The 14,836-nt window shown below is 50.2% G+C and overlaps 1 protein-coding gene across 1 annotated transcript; it reads right to left on the reverse strand.

The window, feature by feature from the left end:
• Positions 1 to 4,164: 4,164 nt before the first annotated feature.
• On the reverse strand, positions 4,165 to 7,843 carry LOC105279077. Its single transcript, XM_020031554.2, has 3 exons — positions 7,572 to 7,843; positions 7,304 to 7,479; positions 4,165 to 5,079 (listed from the first exon to the last, which is right to left on the reverse strand). The coding sequence occupies exons 1-3, from the start codon at positions 7,835 to 7,837 to the stop codon at positions 4,679 to 4,681; spliced, it is 843 nt and encodes a 280-aa protein (XP_019887113.2). The 5' UTR covers positions 7,838 to 7,843; the 3' UTR covers positions 4,165 to 4,678.
• Positions 7,844 to 14,836: the final 6,993 nt, after the last annotated feature.

A 14,836-nucleotide genomic window follows, 5' to 3' on the forward strand; every position in this document is an offset into this window, starting at 1 on the left:
AGGCAATTTTTATTGCTGCCATCGATCATCGTTGAATTATCATTAATCGACCGCGAATTACAGAGCTCGACGACGACGAGCTTGGAATTATTTCCGCGAGTTCTGTTCTCCAAAGTTGCTCATGCGACGAACGCGAGTCTAGCTTGTAACAGTCCTCCTGCGAATTGTTCAAACAAGTGGAACACTGCTGCATTACTATCCTGATCGGTCAGCGTACGTTCATGCGAACTTGTCGCGCGCGAGACAGCACAGAAAGATCTAGATGAGAACTCGTCACTTGCTCGTTCAACATTCGGATCACGTTCCTAACGTTCTGGCCTGGACCGAGTCGCGAGGGTATCGGTCGTATCTCCCGCGGCGATTCGAGCGTCACGAACCGAACTCTCTGTTCTCGCCCCCGACTTCGCGAGGAAGCTGGAGCTGGACCGATCGCGCAATCCTACTGCCTCTGATCTGATCTAAGTTGATGACACCGCGCGTACTACCGCGAGTGAGAGATGCGTGTATACCTGAGAGTACTCTAAGTAGACTGTACGTAACGGAAGCCCTGCCCTAGCTCTATATATCTGGTCAGGTGTACCTCCGTACCGGACGATATTCCCCCCACTCGTGCGATTGCGGCATCGGTTGCTGGTACGCACCACCATTGCGCGACCATTTTCATACCCGAGCACGATTTGAGAGCGGTTGCGCCTAGACAACCACCCGGGGGACGCGAGAGCGGAGAGCAGCAAGGATATACGCGCGCGGAGCGCGAGTGCTCGTCCCCGCGGGTCCGCTTGTGCCTCCCACCGCGCGGATACGAGACGCGTATTGTGTATTCCGATCCCGCCGGGGAATCCACCTCATCGTTCTCATTGTCCGCCGATTTAATTCGACCGGTCTGACCACATCTCGTCGTATCGCGGTGCCGTTTCTCCTTTTGCGCGCGCTCGTCCCGGTTCGTTGCTCCCCCGCTTCTAATTCCTGTCTTTCTCTCTTTTTCGCGGTCGCCCCCGTTGCTCCGATTCGGCATCCGAATAAGATTGAAACTGAAAGGCACGTCGGGCCCATGGATCGATCCGCCCTCGAAATCGGCGAGCGGTCGCTCGTGCGAGCCACGCGCATCAGCTGTCGAAGCTGCCGCGAGCAGCCGAACAACGCATATCGGATATCGTTGCGCGTAGAAAGCGCTCGAAGCTCTTCGCCGGTCGCTGATATATTTGATAACAGGAAGCGCAATAAAATATAAAGTGTGTTATTGGCACGGTCGCATACGCCCGCTGATCATTGCCCGCCGCCTTCTTATTTACGATACGCCGTAAAATACGCCGCGCGTTCGTTGAGTCGCGAGAAGACCGCGAGCTGATCCTCGGGACGCGTCGCGCTGATTGTTCCTCTCCAGGCTTGATCCGCGGCGTATTGATACGCATCGCACGTAGGTATGCGTCAAACTCGGCCTGTGATTGAGCTGATGTCGACTCGGAGCTCCGATTAAGTGGAACTCGCGCTCGGTAAGACGATCTTAAAATGCTGCGGGAGAAGCTTTCTTCCGCAAGCGGAATCGGGCCAGCCAGCGTGCAGATGTTCCGAGATGCTATACTCTTGTTACTTTGATTTTACTTGATATCGCATCTCTTATTTGTGTCGCGCCATTTCATCACGCCATTAAATTTTCCGTCATTCATTATCGTATTATTTCGTTTTGCTTTTCTACTACGACTTCTACGACGTCGTGTAGGATCATCGTGCGATGCGCACGATCGGCCGCACAACCGCGTCTTCTGCGCTCTTCTCGGGTATCGAAGTGCGCGTGCGGCGGTTAAGCACCGTTGATAAATCGCTAAACTCGCGATTCTCGCGGCGTTCTCCCGCGAGCCCGTTAAATCAGCGCGACAATGCACGTTCCACTTTTCGTACGGGAGATCGGACAAACGTTTCCCCTTTTACGCGCCGACACGTAATCACGTCGTTGAGAAAGAGAAACGATGAATCGGCGAATTAACGTTATACCGTTACGCGCGTTAGGCACAATTTCTTCTCCGTCCGATTAATCATCTAATTCGCATGACGTTTTTCAAGTCTGCCACTTGGGCCGCCTCCCCCCACCCCCTCGCCCCCTCCGTCCGTCGTGTCCGTGACTTTTCATCCTGTCCGATTTCGACGTACTCTGCTCGGAACTGGGTCAGCGCCAAGTGAAAACGCCGCGGCATGCAGATACATCACGACCGTCGCGTCGTTTCCAGAAAGAAAAAGAGAGCGCGGGAAGGAACGAACGGAAGGAACTTGAAAAACGTACGGGGCGAGGGAGAAGCCGAGGCGCAGTGAGGCCGCGACACGCGAAGAGGAGGGAAAAAAAAAGCGAAATCCCGGACTCTCGCGTTATCTCGCGGTAAAAACGAGGCTGGCTTTATCGCGCCGCGGTAACCCCTTCGCCTTCGTTAGACTCGCCGCGTCGCGTCGGGATTGCCGGGGCATGACGTTTTCATTAGAGCCGCACGCGAGCGGAGACGGCCGCGCGAGAAAGCATCGCGCGTTCCCGGATTAACGCGGATAAGCGGAGAACGTGCGGAGGAGAAGCCGCTTCTTCCCGGCCGCCTCCTCATCATTTCGCCGCGCGATCATGCCGGATGCTGCCGGACTTGCATACCTGCATAACACGTCGCGTTACCGATTTCTCGCACCGCGAAAATCACCCCCCCCCCCCTTCCCCTGGCCGGCACGGCGAAAGCCGATCGAGGGTTTCTCGCGAAACGCCGTCCTTGCGCTCTCCGCTAATGACCGCGCTAATAATCGGGCTAGTAATCACGTGCCGCCGGAACGTTCCCGTCATCCTCGTAGTCATTAGTTTCCGGTTCGCGGAGCCGACCGCGCGGTCCCGAATCCCATTTAGTGCGGCCGTTTTGCCGGCCGTACCGGTGATTTTCCTCGATTTGCCGGCGTTCCGATACGCGTGGCTACGCGGCCAATGAAACTGTCGTTATTGCAACTCCTCTTCTTCCGCCCTCCTCCTCCTGCTGCCCCGGGCCACCCCTCTGGAGGCCACCGTGCCGCGAAAGAAGAAACGGAAGGAGCAACGTGCTATCCGCGGTATGCAGGTTACCAAGTTGTACTTGGTTGCACTCGCACATCCGGTTTCAACAGCGGCAACAGGGTGGGGGACGACGGGGGGGTTGAAAAGGGGAAAGCGGGGAGGCAAGCACCGGGTTGCGAGATGAGTATCGTGGACGTGGACGTGATTACCGCGCATTATATCCGCGGACCGGAGAAGCGGGCCCTCATCCCGAACCCACGAGCGTGTTAATTGCCGTCCTCGCGGACGTTAACGGCAGCGGCCGGGTCGCCTGTGTCTTGCGTTTCGCGAAACACGGGTATTTTCGGTGCCGGCGCAGAGACCGCGACACACTCGCCTGCGATTAGGCCTTTTTAACGGTATCCCTCTCCCTCCCTCTCTCTTTTCCGCCGCGGAGTAATTCCGTGGATACCAGATCGCGAAGACTAATTCTCCGGTATCTGGATGAGGCGGCGCGCCGATTCCGATTTTTATGCGCCGCGCGCAGTATCTCGCAGTATCTCGGCGAGCTGATCAATTCCGATGCCGAAGGTGCATTAATAACGGCGCAGAAAAAAAAGGGCAGCGAGGCGTGTAAGGAGAGCGCCGTGGACGTAAAGTATTCCCGTACCGCAAATCCGTGCGTATAAATCGCTCCGCGGCCCCGTATGTATCACGTGGCCGACGTTCCGGGCAATAAAACGGCCCCGTGCCGCGCATTCCGCGACTACTTTCACCCGTGCGTGCCCGTGAACTTTATCCCATTCCCATTACATTACATGGGGGGGGGGGGGGGCTACTTGCGCCACTGGGAATGTGGTACGGCACATCCGGCGCGCGCGATCGAGCCTGGTGGACCGTGCCCGATGGAATGATGTTCGATGGCCTCGCCATCACGAGTGCAAGTGCAGTACTCGAGTGTATAAATAGAAGCGCACGGTCACGGATCACGGTCACTGTTGCGGCCGCCGGAAGGTAGGTACGTCGGATTTCCTCGGACGTCGTCGGCGGGGGGTCTCTTATACTTCTGGGACAAGACTTGGGAGGCGTCACACTGATTTGTGGTCTCTTTTATTAGAAAAAAATAGGAAATAACCAGAGAGGGTGGCGGTAATTAGAAGCACGCAGTCGCAAACGTCAAATAAATATTAATCATGTAAGAGTACAACGAATAAATAACGAGCTCGCAACGTAAATCTAATACACATAAAACAATGAGCATTTCCCAGAGGTACTGGTGACTGGCCGTGGGATGAATCGACCATTGGTGTAAGGTGAAGAAGAGGGAAACGAGGCGAGAAAGAGAAAGGACGTGAGAGAAAATTAGCCAAAAGGACGAAAGGGAAAAGGGAAAAAGAAAACAGGAAATCGAAGTAAGCTCGATCCTCGAGTCAAGCCAAGGTGGCGGAAGATAGTGGGACCTGCAAGAGAGCTCCAGCTTTCTTTTCCGGAACGAGAAACGGACCGAGCATCGTAGCACAGTAGCGACATGGGAAATGACGAGATGGAGAAAAGAGAAAATTCGATAACAAAGATAAGATAACGAAGAGCAAGCGGGGCGAGAGGAGGCAGGAGAAAGGAGAGGAAATCAAAGAGAGAGACGAAAGGAAACGAGAGGGAAATGAGGGAGATGAAAACTTTCTACGATTAAGCCTGTGCTTGAGGTTGATGGGCGCGATACGCGATTTCGTGGGCGTCCTGCGGTAGACTTCTGGCCCAGCCGTGTCCGCTGCTGCCGCCGCCGCCGCCGCCGTAGCCGCCGCCGTAGTCGCCACCACCAAAGCCGCCACCATGGCCACCGTCGTCGTGGCTGACGACGTGGCTGCTGCTGTGATGCGGGTGCGACACCACCTCGTAAGTCACGTGCTTCTGCTGGGAGCCGAGGAGCTTCTTCAGCCCGATGATGGCCGAGATCACGAGGGCGATCTTGCCCACCAGCAGGGCCTTGCCGGCGATCATGGCGATCGCGCCGAGGGCGAGGGGCAGCAGGGCGGCCGCCTTCATCGCCATGGCCATCATCAGTGGTCCCAGAATCTTCTGCGCCTTTTCTGTAATTTCGGACGTTCGTCTTTTAGTATCGCACAACAATCAACGGTGAAGAATAATTTTTCTACATTTATCAATATTTTTTTAATAACACGACAATCTTTGAATTATTATTGAGGATATTATCATAGCGTTAGGGTGATTTAAACTTGGATCAGCTGCGGCGAGATATTATATTTTGCTTGTGCGTCCTCTTTGCGCTAGAAAGTAGTAAATTATATATATTTAAAATATGTTTCTTTTATGTACGCTGAAGATTATCCTTTTCCAGGATTTTCTAATAAATATATGAGAAGTTTATTAGTACGCGATAAAACTTGCCACATACGGGGCACGGTTGGCTTGCATGTTAAGCGTAAAATGTGGGGTACGAATATGGGTCACGAAGATTGATATTATCGTTACTCTCTTTTCACACTTTTGTGAAAAGGGAGAATGTGAGTGCACCGTGAGTGTATCATGCAACATAATAGACACGTACATTTGTATATACGTACGTATTTTCTCTCCATGATACCAATTATCTTATTACGAGACGTATTATCAGGATACCCGTTTTCACAGAGCAAATAGAAAATAATAAGCGGTGTGGAGTAAGCTGTTTATGCAAGAAATGCATACCCGGCCTACGTTATTATCATTTATGATTGTTTTGCGTTTACGGCCTTACCGAGCCTTAGGCATGTAACTTACAAGTAATAGTTTCATATCAGTTTCAAACTCGACTCCGGTTGAAAATTTAGATTACGAATAACAGTATCATTCCCGTAATGATAAGTTTCAAATCACCGCAGAAAGTCCATAAATTCATCCGGCATCGATAAAATTAGCATAAATAAGACGCGAAAGTGTTACAAGATCTTTTTTATCGCAACGCAACGAGATAGATATCGAAATAAACTATACAAATTTGCATTCGTAAGTGACGCGGCATGAAATCTCAAAGAAATTCCTATCGAAAACTGCTCGTTCCTGCTCGCCTTCTGCGTGTGCTCAAATTAATCATCAAGTGGCAACAATAGCGATTTTCAGATTGGAGTCATTGAATCCCACGTGCGAGTGATCGTCCACGTGATGGCAGCGACAGAGGCAGTCCGTACATCACATCGAGCACAGCGCGATACGTGGCGGTAAGCCGGTACTTTTCAAGTGGACTAGTCGAAGGTCAAGGCGAAGTACTACGGGTGGAAAGTGTGTCAAAAATCTCGCGCGCGCGGCGGGATCTCTCCCCATCCGTCCATCTCTCTCTCTCGCGCGACCTTTCAGCATTGTCGGCGCTCTCATCTCGATCCTTCTCCGTCGAGAAGGTTCAAGGGGAAGCGGAACCAGTTCCTCAGTGGGTCAACGGTCTCTGGCCGGGTACATCGGCTTCCTCGTCGTCATCGCCGGTCGTGCGCGAGCAGCGACGACGAGCAAAGCGAGAACTCTCGCACCGCAGCTGACGTTGCCCCGATGAACCGCGATTACCTCTTCGGTATGCGAAAAGCCTATTTCTCTGCCTGCCGTATTCTATCATATTCTCGCGCAAGGTGTTTAGCGCTTTTCTGTAGAGTAGGAAAATTCAACTCGGCGACAAAGAGAGAGAAACGTTAGCAGAAAAAATATTATTCGTTTAATTGCGATACGTAGAGATCGAAGAGAATCTAAATTATGAGACCGATAAATAGAATAAATTTATATAAATAAATACAAATGAAATTAGAATATTCAAGCTACAAATCAGAATATACAAGATACAAGAATAATTATAGTAATTTAGAATAAATTAATTATTAATGAATCTCTTCCAGATCACAGAAATATGTTGAAGAATTCTCAAGTGTATGACGAATAATCATGTAAATGAGTCTCGTGCATTGCGGGATCACGTGTCTCCATAAAATGCCGGCACAAGATCAGTTCCTCTTTCGCATTGCAGACGGCAATAATTCAGAATGCCGCTCATCACAGGTAAATGTTACGTTTTAATGAATTCACAGCTCGATTAAGGATGACTCGATTACTGCACCGAGTTTCGCTTTCAAGACGATCTTCTATTTGGCAGATGGCGAGCAGTCGTCGCGGCGAGAGGAGTTTCCTCCGCAAATAACAAACTCGATGAAACGTAATTAGATACCGCAATGCTACCGCAACCGGTTCCGTATCACGTCGCAGCGCCGATCCCCTCGAGTCACTATCAGAGAGTACGAGTATACGTTTCATGCGTGTCTCACGGAGTGTACTTACTCTTCTTGCCGCGGCTCTCGACAGCGTTGTCGCTGTAGTCCTCGAAGCTGCGCCCTACGGACTCGATCGCGCCCAGGATGTCGCTGCCCTTGAGGTCCACTTTAACCGTGTGCGTCCTCAGGAATCTTCCAAGCCGATCGAACAACAGCGTATCCAAGTCGCTGGACTCGATGGATCTGCCAAAAATACGAAGGTAAGTGCAACATTCTCCGTGGAAGGGACGACGAAGCGAATCCTCGAGGATGTGCTCGCGCGCGCGACAACCAACCTTGGTGCACCCTCTTCCGCGTTGGACGTCTTCACCACGGTGATACCCTCGGACAGCGTGATGTCCTCCTTGTCGGCCAGCATCTTGTCGACGTACGTGAATACTTTGTACTTGATGCAGCTGATGGACTCCTTCTTCAGGCAGTCGGCGTATATGCTCGCCATCAGGTCGTTGTCACTTCCGGTGGTCTTGTCGCTCGTCGGTAGCGCCAGGACCGCGGTCAGCGCCGCCGACAGCCACAGTAAGGTCACGAGATCCTTCGCCATTGTCGTTCAATGTCAGCTCCGTAGAAGGTGCGTGCGGATAACCAGCGAGGAAGCCGAAGAGGATAACAATCCCGTGCGTCGGGTACACCGCGTATGTCCACGTGCCTTGGCTCCTCGTGCCCCAACGTGCAACAGACGCGCTCGTACGTGGGTCAGGCACGCCAGGATGCGCCGATGCTGCCTCGTGTGTTACATCGAAAAGAGGTTGCTTTGCTTTTATACCGATGTATCGCACGAGGGGAGTCCTCGTGGGCCCCTCGTTGCCACTCGGGGGTCCGCATTCGCGTCGCACGCTCTCTCGCCTCCCTCCATACCTGCTGTACAGTAACTCCTCTCTCGTTACCCCCCACCCCTTTCTCTCTCATGCTCCGTCGAGTGTATCGGGTGCTGCAGGATCTCCCCACGCTGGACTTCCTCCCCTTTCGTCGGCCGTCCTCAGCCCGCTTCATTTTGGCAAGACAAAAAAACCCCTGCGGGCTACTGGACGAGAGAGAAGAGGATCAAGATCAAGAGCAGAAGCAAGAGAGGCAAGACCGGAACGGAAGACGTATATAGCACAGAAAGATTCCTCAACCCGCTTGCCGAGGGGCATCTCGCTGCGTCTCCAACATTCCTTGGCCCTCCCCGAGAATTCTTCAGATGAACGCGCGTCCTCTCGAGCTCCTCTTTAGCGGCCGCCCTACCCTCCGGCCTTGCTCCTCTTCGTCTACGTGTCTTTCTCGTGTCTCTCTCCGCCCACTCTTCGTGCCGACATCCGACGTGTTCTCACGCTATGGACCTACTTCTGGGCCGCATTAACCCGCGCGCGGCGCCGATAGAAGGGGAACCGCACCGGCGCATAATCGAGACCAGATTCGATGAGGGAAACCTGCGTCACGAGCACGACCAGGGAAACCCATGGGCATCCAGGACGACGGAAAAAGTAATACACGGTGGGTTCCTATGTGATTTGCCGCACCACTTCGCCGGAAGAACACCTAGCCAGCCATCAGCTATCGCAAGAGTGTCGCGCGCGCGCGACTCGGATGACCATCGCGCGTGCAGCGGGGCGTAATGATCCGCCCGGCGTCGCGACGTCATTGATCCGCAGGGATTCAGAATCCGATCGAGAGGTTCCGGTCAACGTGGCGAGGCTCTACGAGTCTCTACGATGCCGACGACAATGCAACGCCGTGCAACCATTTCGCGGAACGAAATACCAGGGCGGAATTCACGGTCGCCCGCTATCTCTGGCGATTCATTCAAATGAGCAGACGCGAGCTCTGCTCCAGATATTCAATCAGGTCGCTCGCGTTTTTCGTGGTTTCGTGGCGCGGACGAGCAGATGAGCGAGCGAGGATTCGCGCGTCGGCGGATGCAATTACGGCGTCCATTAGCGACGACTGATGACTCATGTCTCACTACTTCTTGATTAATTCCTCGTGCTAAGTAGCACGATGCGCCGAGGGGTCTAGATAGGCGCCGAGTAGATAAAAGCTTACGGTAAACTGCAATTATTTTCGTTCCTTCACGCGCGCGCTCCCGGGCTGCATGGGAGAGCAGTGCGCGGGAATTCTGGGCGGGAACAATGAGGAATTATCTCGCCAGCTGATCTGTCCAATTTCTGAGGAACCAACGAACGCGAATCCTTGCAATGCTTCGGAAGTACGTTCATCTTCCTGTGGCCAGGTTTTCAATACGTGACGTCTCTCTGGCGCGATGCATCGGCGGCACCTGGCTGCGCCTGTAATTGTCGCAGGTGATACCGGTCCGCCACCGAAAAATTCATCGGCAGATGATGAACACGAGATATTATCCCTGGAACGAGGTCACTCACCTATTTATAACTGGGTCGAGAGCGCTGGGCGATCGTTTCGGTCTCTCTTCCTGCGGTTCTCCGTCTCTTGCCTTCTTGCGATGGCACCGTCTCTCTCTCTCTTTCTCTCTTTCTTTCTCTCGTCCGGGCCGGTCTTTATCTCGCCGTCTCTCTTGGTCGTTCCTTCCCACAGTAACGATGTTCTCGATCCCGACTTCTCTCGGGGATCAAGATCCCCCCGGTGCGCGAGAGCGAATGTCGCCTTGAGCGAAATCACACACCTGACGCGCGGCGTGTAACCCAACGGGCTCTTTGAAACTTCGCCTGCGAGGTGAACAAAGTGCCCCGGAGTGCCATGGAGAGGAAATCACGATCGCACACCTTTAAACAAAAGCGAACGCGTTGCGTATAACTGCATGAGGAAATGACTGATGTCTTCGTGAAACCTTGACGACCGTCTATTTCACGTCAAGTGCATAAATAACGTTGCCTGGCACTCACGGTAGCGTAACGTAATATTGCGGTACCGGTGTATAATTTAATAATTGGACTAAAAACGTAATGAGCGCAAATAAGCAGATGCAGAGGAACTTGATGAATACTTGGACTATAAATATTTAACTACTTGAATATTTCACTAAAATTAACGTTAATAATATTTTTTAAATATTTAGATAAATACGCACATTTGTCTAAATATATTTAATTTCTAAACCATCAAGAAAGTTGTCGAAAGTCACTTCGGCTCCGAAAATACTTCAGGAACCACACGTGCCGTGCGCGAGGGAGACGAGAGGGGAGATCTCGAACACGGGGAACGGGAGAAACTCGGGCTCGAGTACCGCGACGCCCTCGGTGATACCAATTAGTCAATCGCCGAAAGCAATTAAGCACGAGAGCGCCAATTAGATTGCCCTGGTAACAGATAGGTACAACGACGACGCGATCCTGCTCGTAAAAATCGTCGAAAGTCACGGTGGAGGTAACGGTCGGCCGATTGTTTCGAAATCGCTCGGCGCTCGGTTAAGTTCAAGGCTTGCCAGCCGCAGATCGATCCATAAAATTAACGTACCATTGTATGCGGCAGTAATGCGTCTCGTAAATCGTGGCCGGCAGGTATCAAGATCACCGATCGTCTGGCAGGCACAAGTGAATCTTGTGAATGAAACCTATCCCGAATTGTAAGAATTGTATACACGTGTACAAGAATCTTAGGACTATATAATTGTATAAATAAATTTTATATAAAATGTATATACAGGGTGTCCTATGGGAAGTTGCTGAAAGTAAACGATTGGTTCTCCCCTCCATGACTTCATAAAGGGTCTTACGGTTAACGGTCGTTCATCTGAGTGTCCGCAGTTTTATTCTGGTGTGGTAGATGCAAGTCCGTGCGCGTCAAAATGAGTAATCTGACGACGGAAGAAAAGATTTATCTTGTCGAGTGCTTCTTTTCCAGAGGAAAAGTTTATAGCAATGCTTACAGGGGGTTTCGTACCAAATACGGAACACATAAAGTTAAGAGCGAAAACACGCTGAAAAGGTTAGAATTTATTATTTCTTTAAACGTATGCGTTACGTCACTCCATTTTTTGGCAATAAATCTGCATTAAAATAATGCTTTGTGTTATTTTAATCAGAATTATCGATAATTTTATGCAGTATGGAACTATCCAAGACCGTAGACATGATCTGCCAGGTCCTTCTGTGTCTGTAGCTGCAGAAGAAAACATTGAAGATATTAAGAAGTATTTTGAAGAGAATCCAAATTCTTCCATTCGGAAAGCTGCTCAAGCTCTTGAAATATCCAAAACAACGTTACACAGGATTTTAAAACATTTCCTGAAAATGCATCCCTATAAAATAACATCGCATCAATTGCTAACCAAACGCGCTATGACGAAACGTGTGGAATTCTGCAAGACGATAAATGGAATGTTTGAAGATGGAGAACTTGATGCGAAATTGATAATTTACACGGACGAAGCACATTTCTGGCTAAATGGTTATGTTAATAAACAAAATTATAGATTTTGGGGGTCGAAAAATCCCAACGTTTCCCTGGCTAACCCTTTACATCGACAAAAAATAACAGCATGGGCTGCGATCTCGGTAAAAGGAATTTATCTGCAATTCTTCGAATCAACAGTCACTGGTGAAAGTTACAAGCAGCTTCTCGAAACACAATTCTTCCCTCATGCAAAAAAAAGAGGCCTGGTCAGAGGATTTCATTTCATGCAGGATGGAGCGACACCACATCGAACCCAAGAGGTCTTCGAAACAATCGATAAAGTTTATGGCAATCGAGTCATCGGTCTGGGATACCCCAAATTTGCCCAGGGGGGGGGGGGGGCTAGAATGGCCACCGTACTCGCCGGATTTAAATCCATGTGACTTCTTTCTTTGGGGATACATTAAGGACCATTGTTATGCCGGAAATGCAGAAACAGTGTCAGATTTAGTAGTAGCTATTAAAAAGGTCGTCAGCAACATTAAAGACGACATGTTAGAAAAAGTTTTCACAAGTTTTCGTAAAAGAATTGATTTTTGTACAAATTCAGATGGTGCACACTTTGAAAATATTTATCATTAGCTTACTTGATTATTAGCATATTTTTCATTAATAAAATAAACTGATATACAAACATTTTGCTAAATTTTATTTATACCCATTAAAAACTGCAGACTTTCCTCTTTCCAACGCAATTTTTGTTTTTTCAATAACTGCATACGTTTAAAAATGACAGCTGATTAGTTTCAGCAACTTCCCATGGGACACCCTGTATGAAATCAGACACGCAAGGCTGCAGAAAACGGTAGAGTGAACACGGAACGAAATATAATAAATGTAAAGTGCGATAGACGCGCGCTGGACTTTCTACTCGTAGATTTCGGTAGCAAATGGTATCTAAATGATTCCGGACGTTATGACGAATACAGCACGGTCGCCGAGGAGAAACGACTTTGTCGCGTGCAAAGTGGATCGCGAGCCCACGCACAAAATGTCAGGAAGCCATTCTATGCCGATCGGCGATGCAGCGATTCGCCTAATAATGGCCCACGAAAACGAGCTGTCGCTAGAAAATCCAGTAACCCGGTGACGCGTGCATGAGAAACTCTCGAGACTAATCGTGAGAGCACCGCACACTCGGATTCAGATACGGGCGAAAGACGCGATCGCGTCACGGGACTTTATTTTACGACTCTCTAATAACGAGACGCGCGGCGCCATGAACACGGTGAAATTCCGCTTTTGTGAGCCTGAAGAAGAACAGCTCTATTCATCCGCTTGCACATCCGTGACGGGTGCCGCGCGATGCCAATTTTCATGACACTTTTTTCCCGCTCGCTCTACGCGCGTAGCGTGAACGCGAGGCGAAGGAACGATATTTTCCGTTTCCCTCGCCGAGAGAAACCGAAGATCTCTATGTCGAGTTTCTAATGTCACAGACAAGTCTGCGGTCGTATAAAGAATGGCAATTAAACTTGGCTATTGAAATAGAGATTTAAGTGAATTTACAAGGTTGCACAGAGAGGATTGACGCCGAAAGCGAGCCAAGACACATGTCACGAGACACGTGTTATATCTAAGTGTTAATCTATGTTATATCGAATACGAACAATGATTTTCCAAAGAGTGGAATAATTTGTACGTGGAATAATTTGAATAATAATATTAAAACAATTAATCCCAGAATTTTTCCAGGCAGCAATGAAATTTGCGAGATTTCTTGGGGATCAGAGTAGTCATCGGCGGTGGAATTAATACAGCGTACTAAGTTAGTACTACTAACAATAAGTCGCGCTCGCTTTACCACGAACGAAAGTAACTCCACTTCCTCTCGGAGCAATTTTCATCTTTTTCTTCATTGTCCTTCCCGGGGCCACGTCGTGGTTGTCGTGGTTGTCGAGCCGTGACACTCGCCTGTTTTCCACTCTTGCTCGTGCAAACATCTCGCACCGCGTTTTCTATGAAGTTAATTGTCCTCCCGTGCGTTCCGTTTCGTGCGCGATTTTAACGTGCACGTACTCGTGCACACATCCCTAGCGTGATTCGCCTAGAAATTGCCTAGCGTGATCGCGTCATCGACGACAGACGGCCTTCATCGACGGCGGATGCGGGAAATGATCGGCCTCGTGGCACCGCCACTCCCCGGCTCGCCACCGATTTTTGCTCCTCTCCTTTCCTTTAACCGCTCATCATCCTGTCTTTTCATTTTCCTGCCGGCGATCGCACTTTTCCACGTCGCGTGAATGCCGGCGACCGGTGTCCATCATCGCCGTCCTAGAAAACGTCAAACCGGCCGGCCGGCCGGCACAGATCCATTGTCGAAGTAAAAATTCTTTTTACCGCGCCGGCATCGGGCATTCGCTCGGAAGAAATGCGCAATTTTGCCGCAACCTCCTTTCCAGCTATTTGTTTTTCCTCCGATGCGGCACTTAGGGAGATTTGTACGCTGGCCCCCTGTCTCCTCGACCCGATTAACAGTGACGGACGCGAGGCGCGACCTCCCCTCGACCTCGTCCTCGTCCTCGTGGTCGTCTATGGGGTTCTACAAAGTGACCGGATGCACCTGAGACGGATGCACTTTCGCCTGGCTGCATATCTCTCGGCCGCGGCATTTCCATCTCGTCGGCTTCATTCCTTGCCGCGGCCGAGCCTCGTCGGAGAGGAGAACGGGATATCCGCCGACGTATTACCGATTTCGAATGTGCTCTTTATGCAACGCGGTCGCGCCGCGAGCAGTTTCGCCTCGCGAAAAGGAGAAAAAATGTTTTCGACGTTCCCGGAACGCTGGAAAGTCGCCGTCACGGTGATTTCTCTTTTTCGAGGCATCGGCGAATAATCGGCGGATTTGACGACGGGAACAAGGACTGTCATTAGAATGACGAGCGCAAGAAGCGCTTCTCTCTGTACGTCCGCGAATCGGCAAAGTGTTCGTGTAGCGGTCGAAACTTTCGCTATTTTAACTGAAAGATCTGTCATCAGCTCGTTTCTCAAAAGAGAAATATTGCCGAGAAGATATTTCGCGTTTTGTTCTACATCACGTTAATTTTAGGAAAATATTTTTATTTCGCAAGGAATGCATTAAAATATTTATCATGTTTTTTGATTTTTATATCTGGACAGTTTGAAAGGAACGATATTTGTTTTTGAATACAGGAGAAACAGGAGGACTTGCATAATTGACAGACACGATAAG

This window comes from Ooceraea biroi, chromosome 9 (assembly GCF_003672135.1).
Source record: "Ooceraea biroi isolate clonal line C1 chromosome 9, Obir_v5.4, whole genome shotgun sequence".
NCBI lineage: Eukaryota > Metazoa > Arthropoda > Insecta > Hymenoptera > Formicidae > Ooceraea > Ooceraea biroi.

Bases quoted from the DNA above. Each gene is read 5' to 3' on its own strand.
- LOC105279077 (XM_020031554.2), bottom strand. From the start codon at position 7,837: ATGGCGAAGGATCTCGTGACCTTACTGTGGCTGTCGGCGGCGCTGACC. The intron at 7,480-7,571 runs GTTGGTTGTCGC...TATTTTTGGCAG, and splicing joins GCGGAAGAGGGTGCACCAAG to ATCCATCGAGTCCAGCGACT. The intron at 5,080-7,303 runs GTAAGTACACTC...CCGAAATTACAG, and splicing joins CGAGAGCCGCGGCAAGAAGA to AAAAGGCGCAGAAGATTCTG.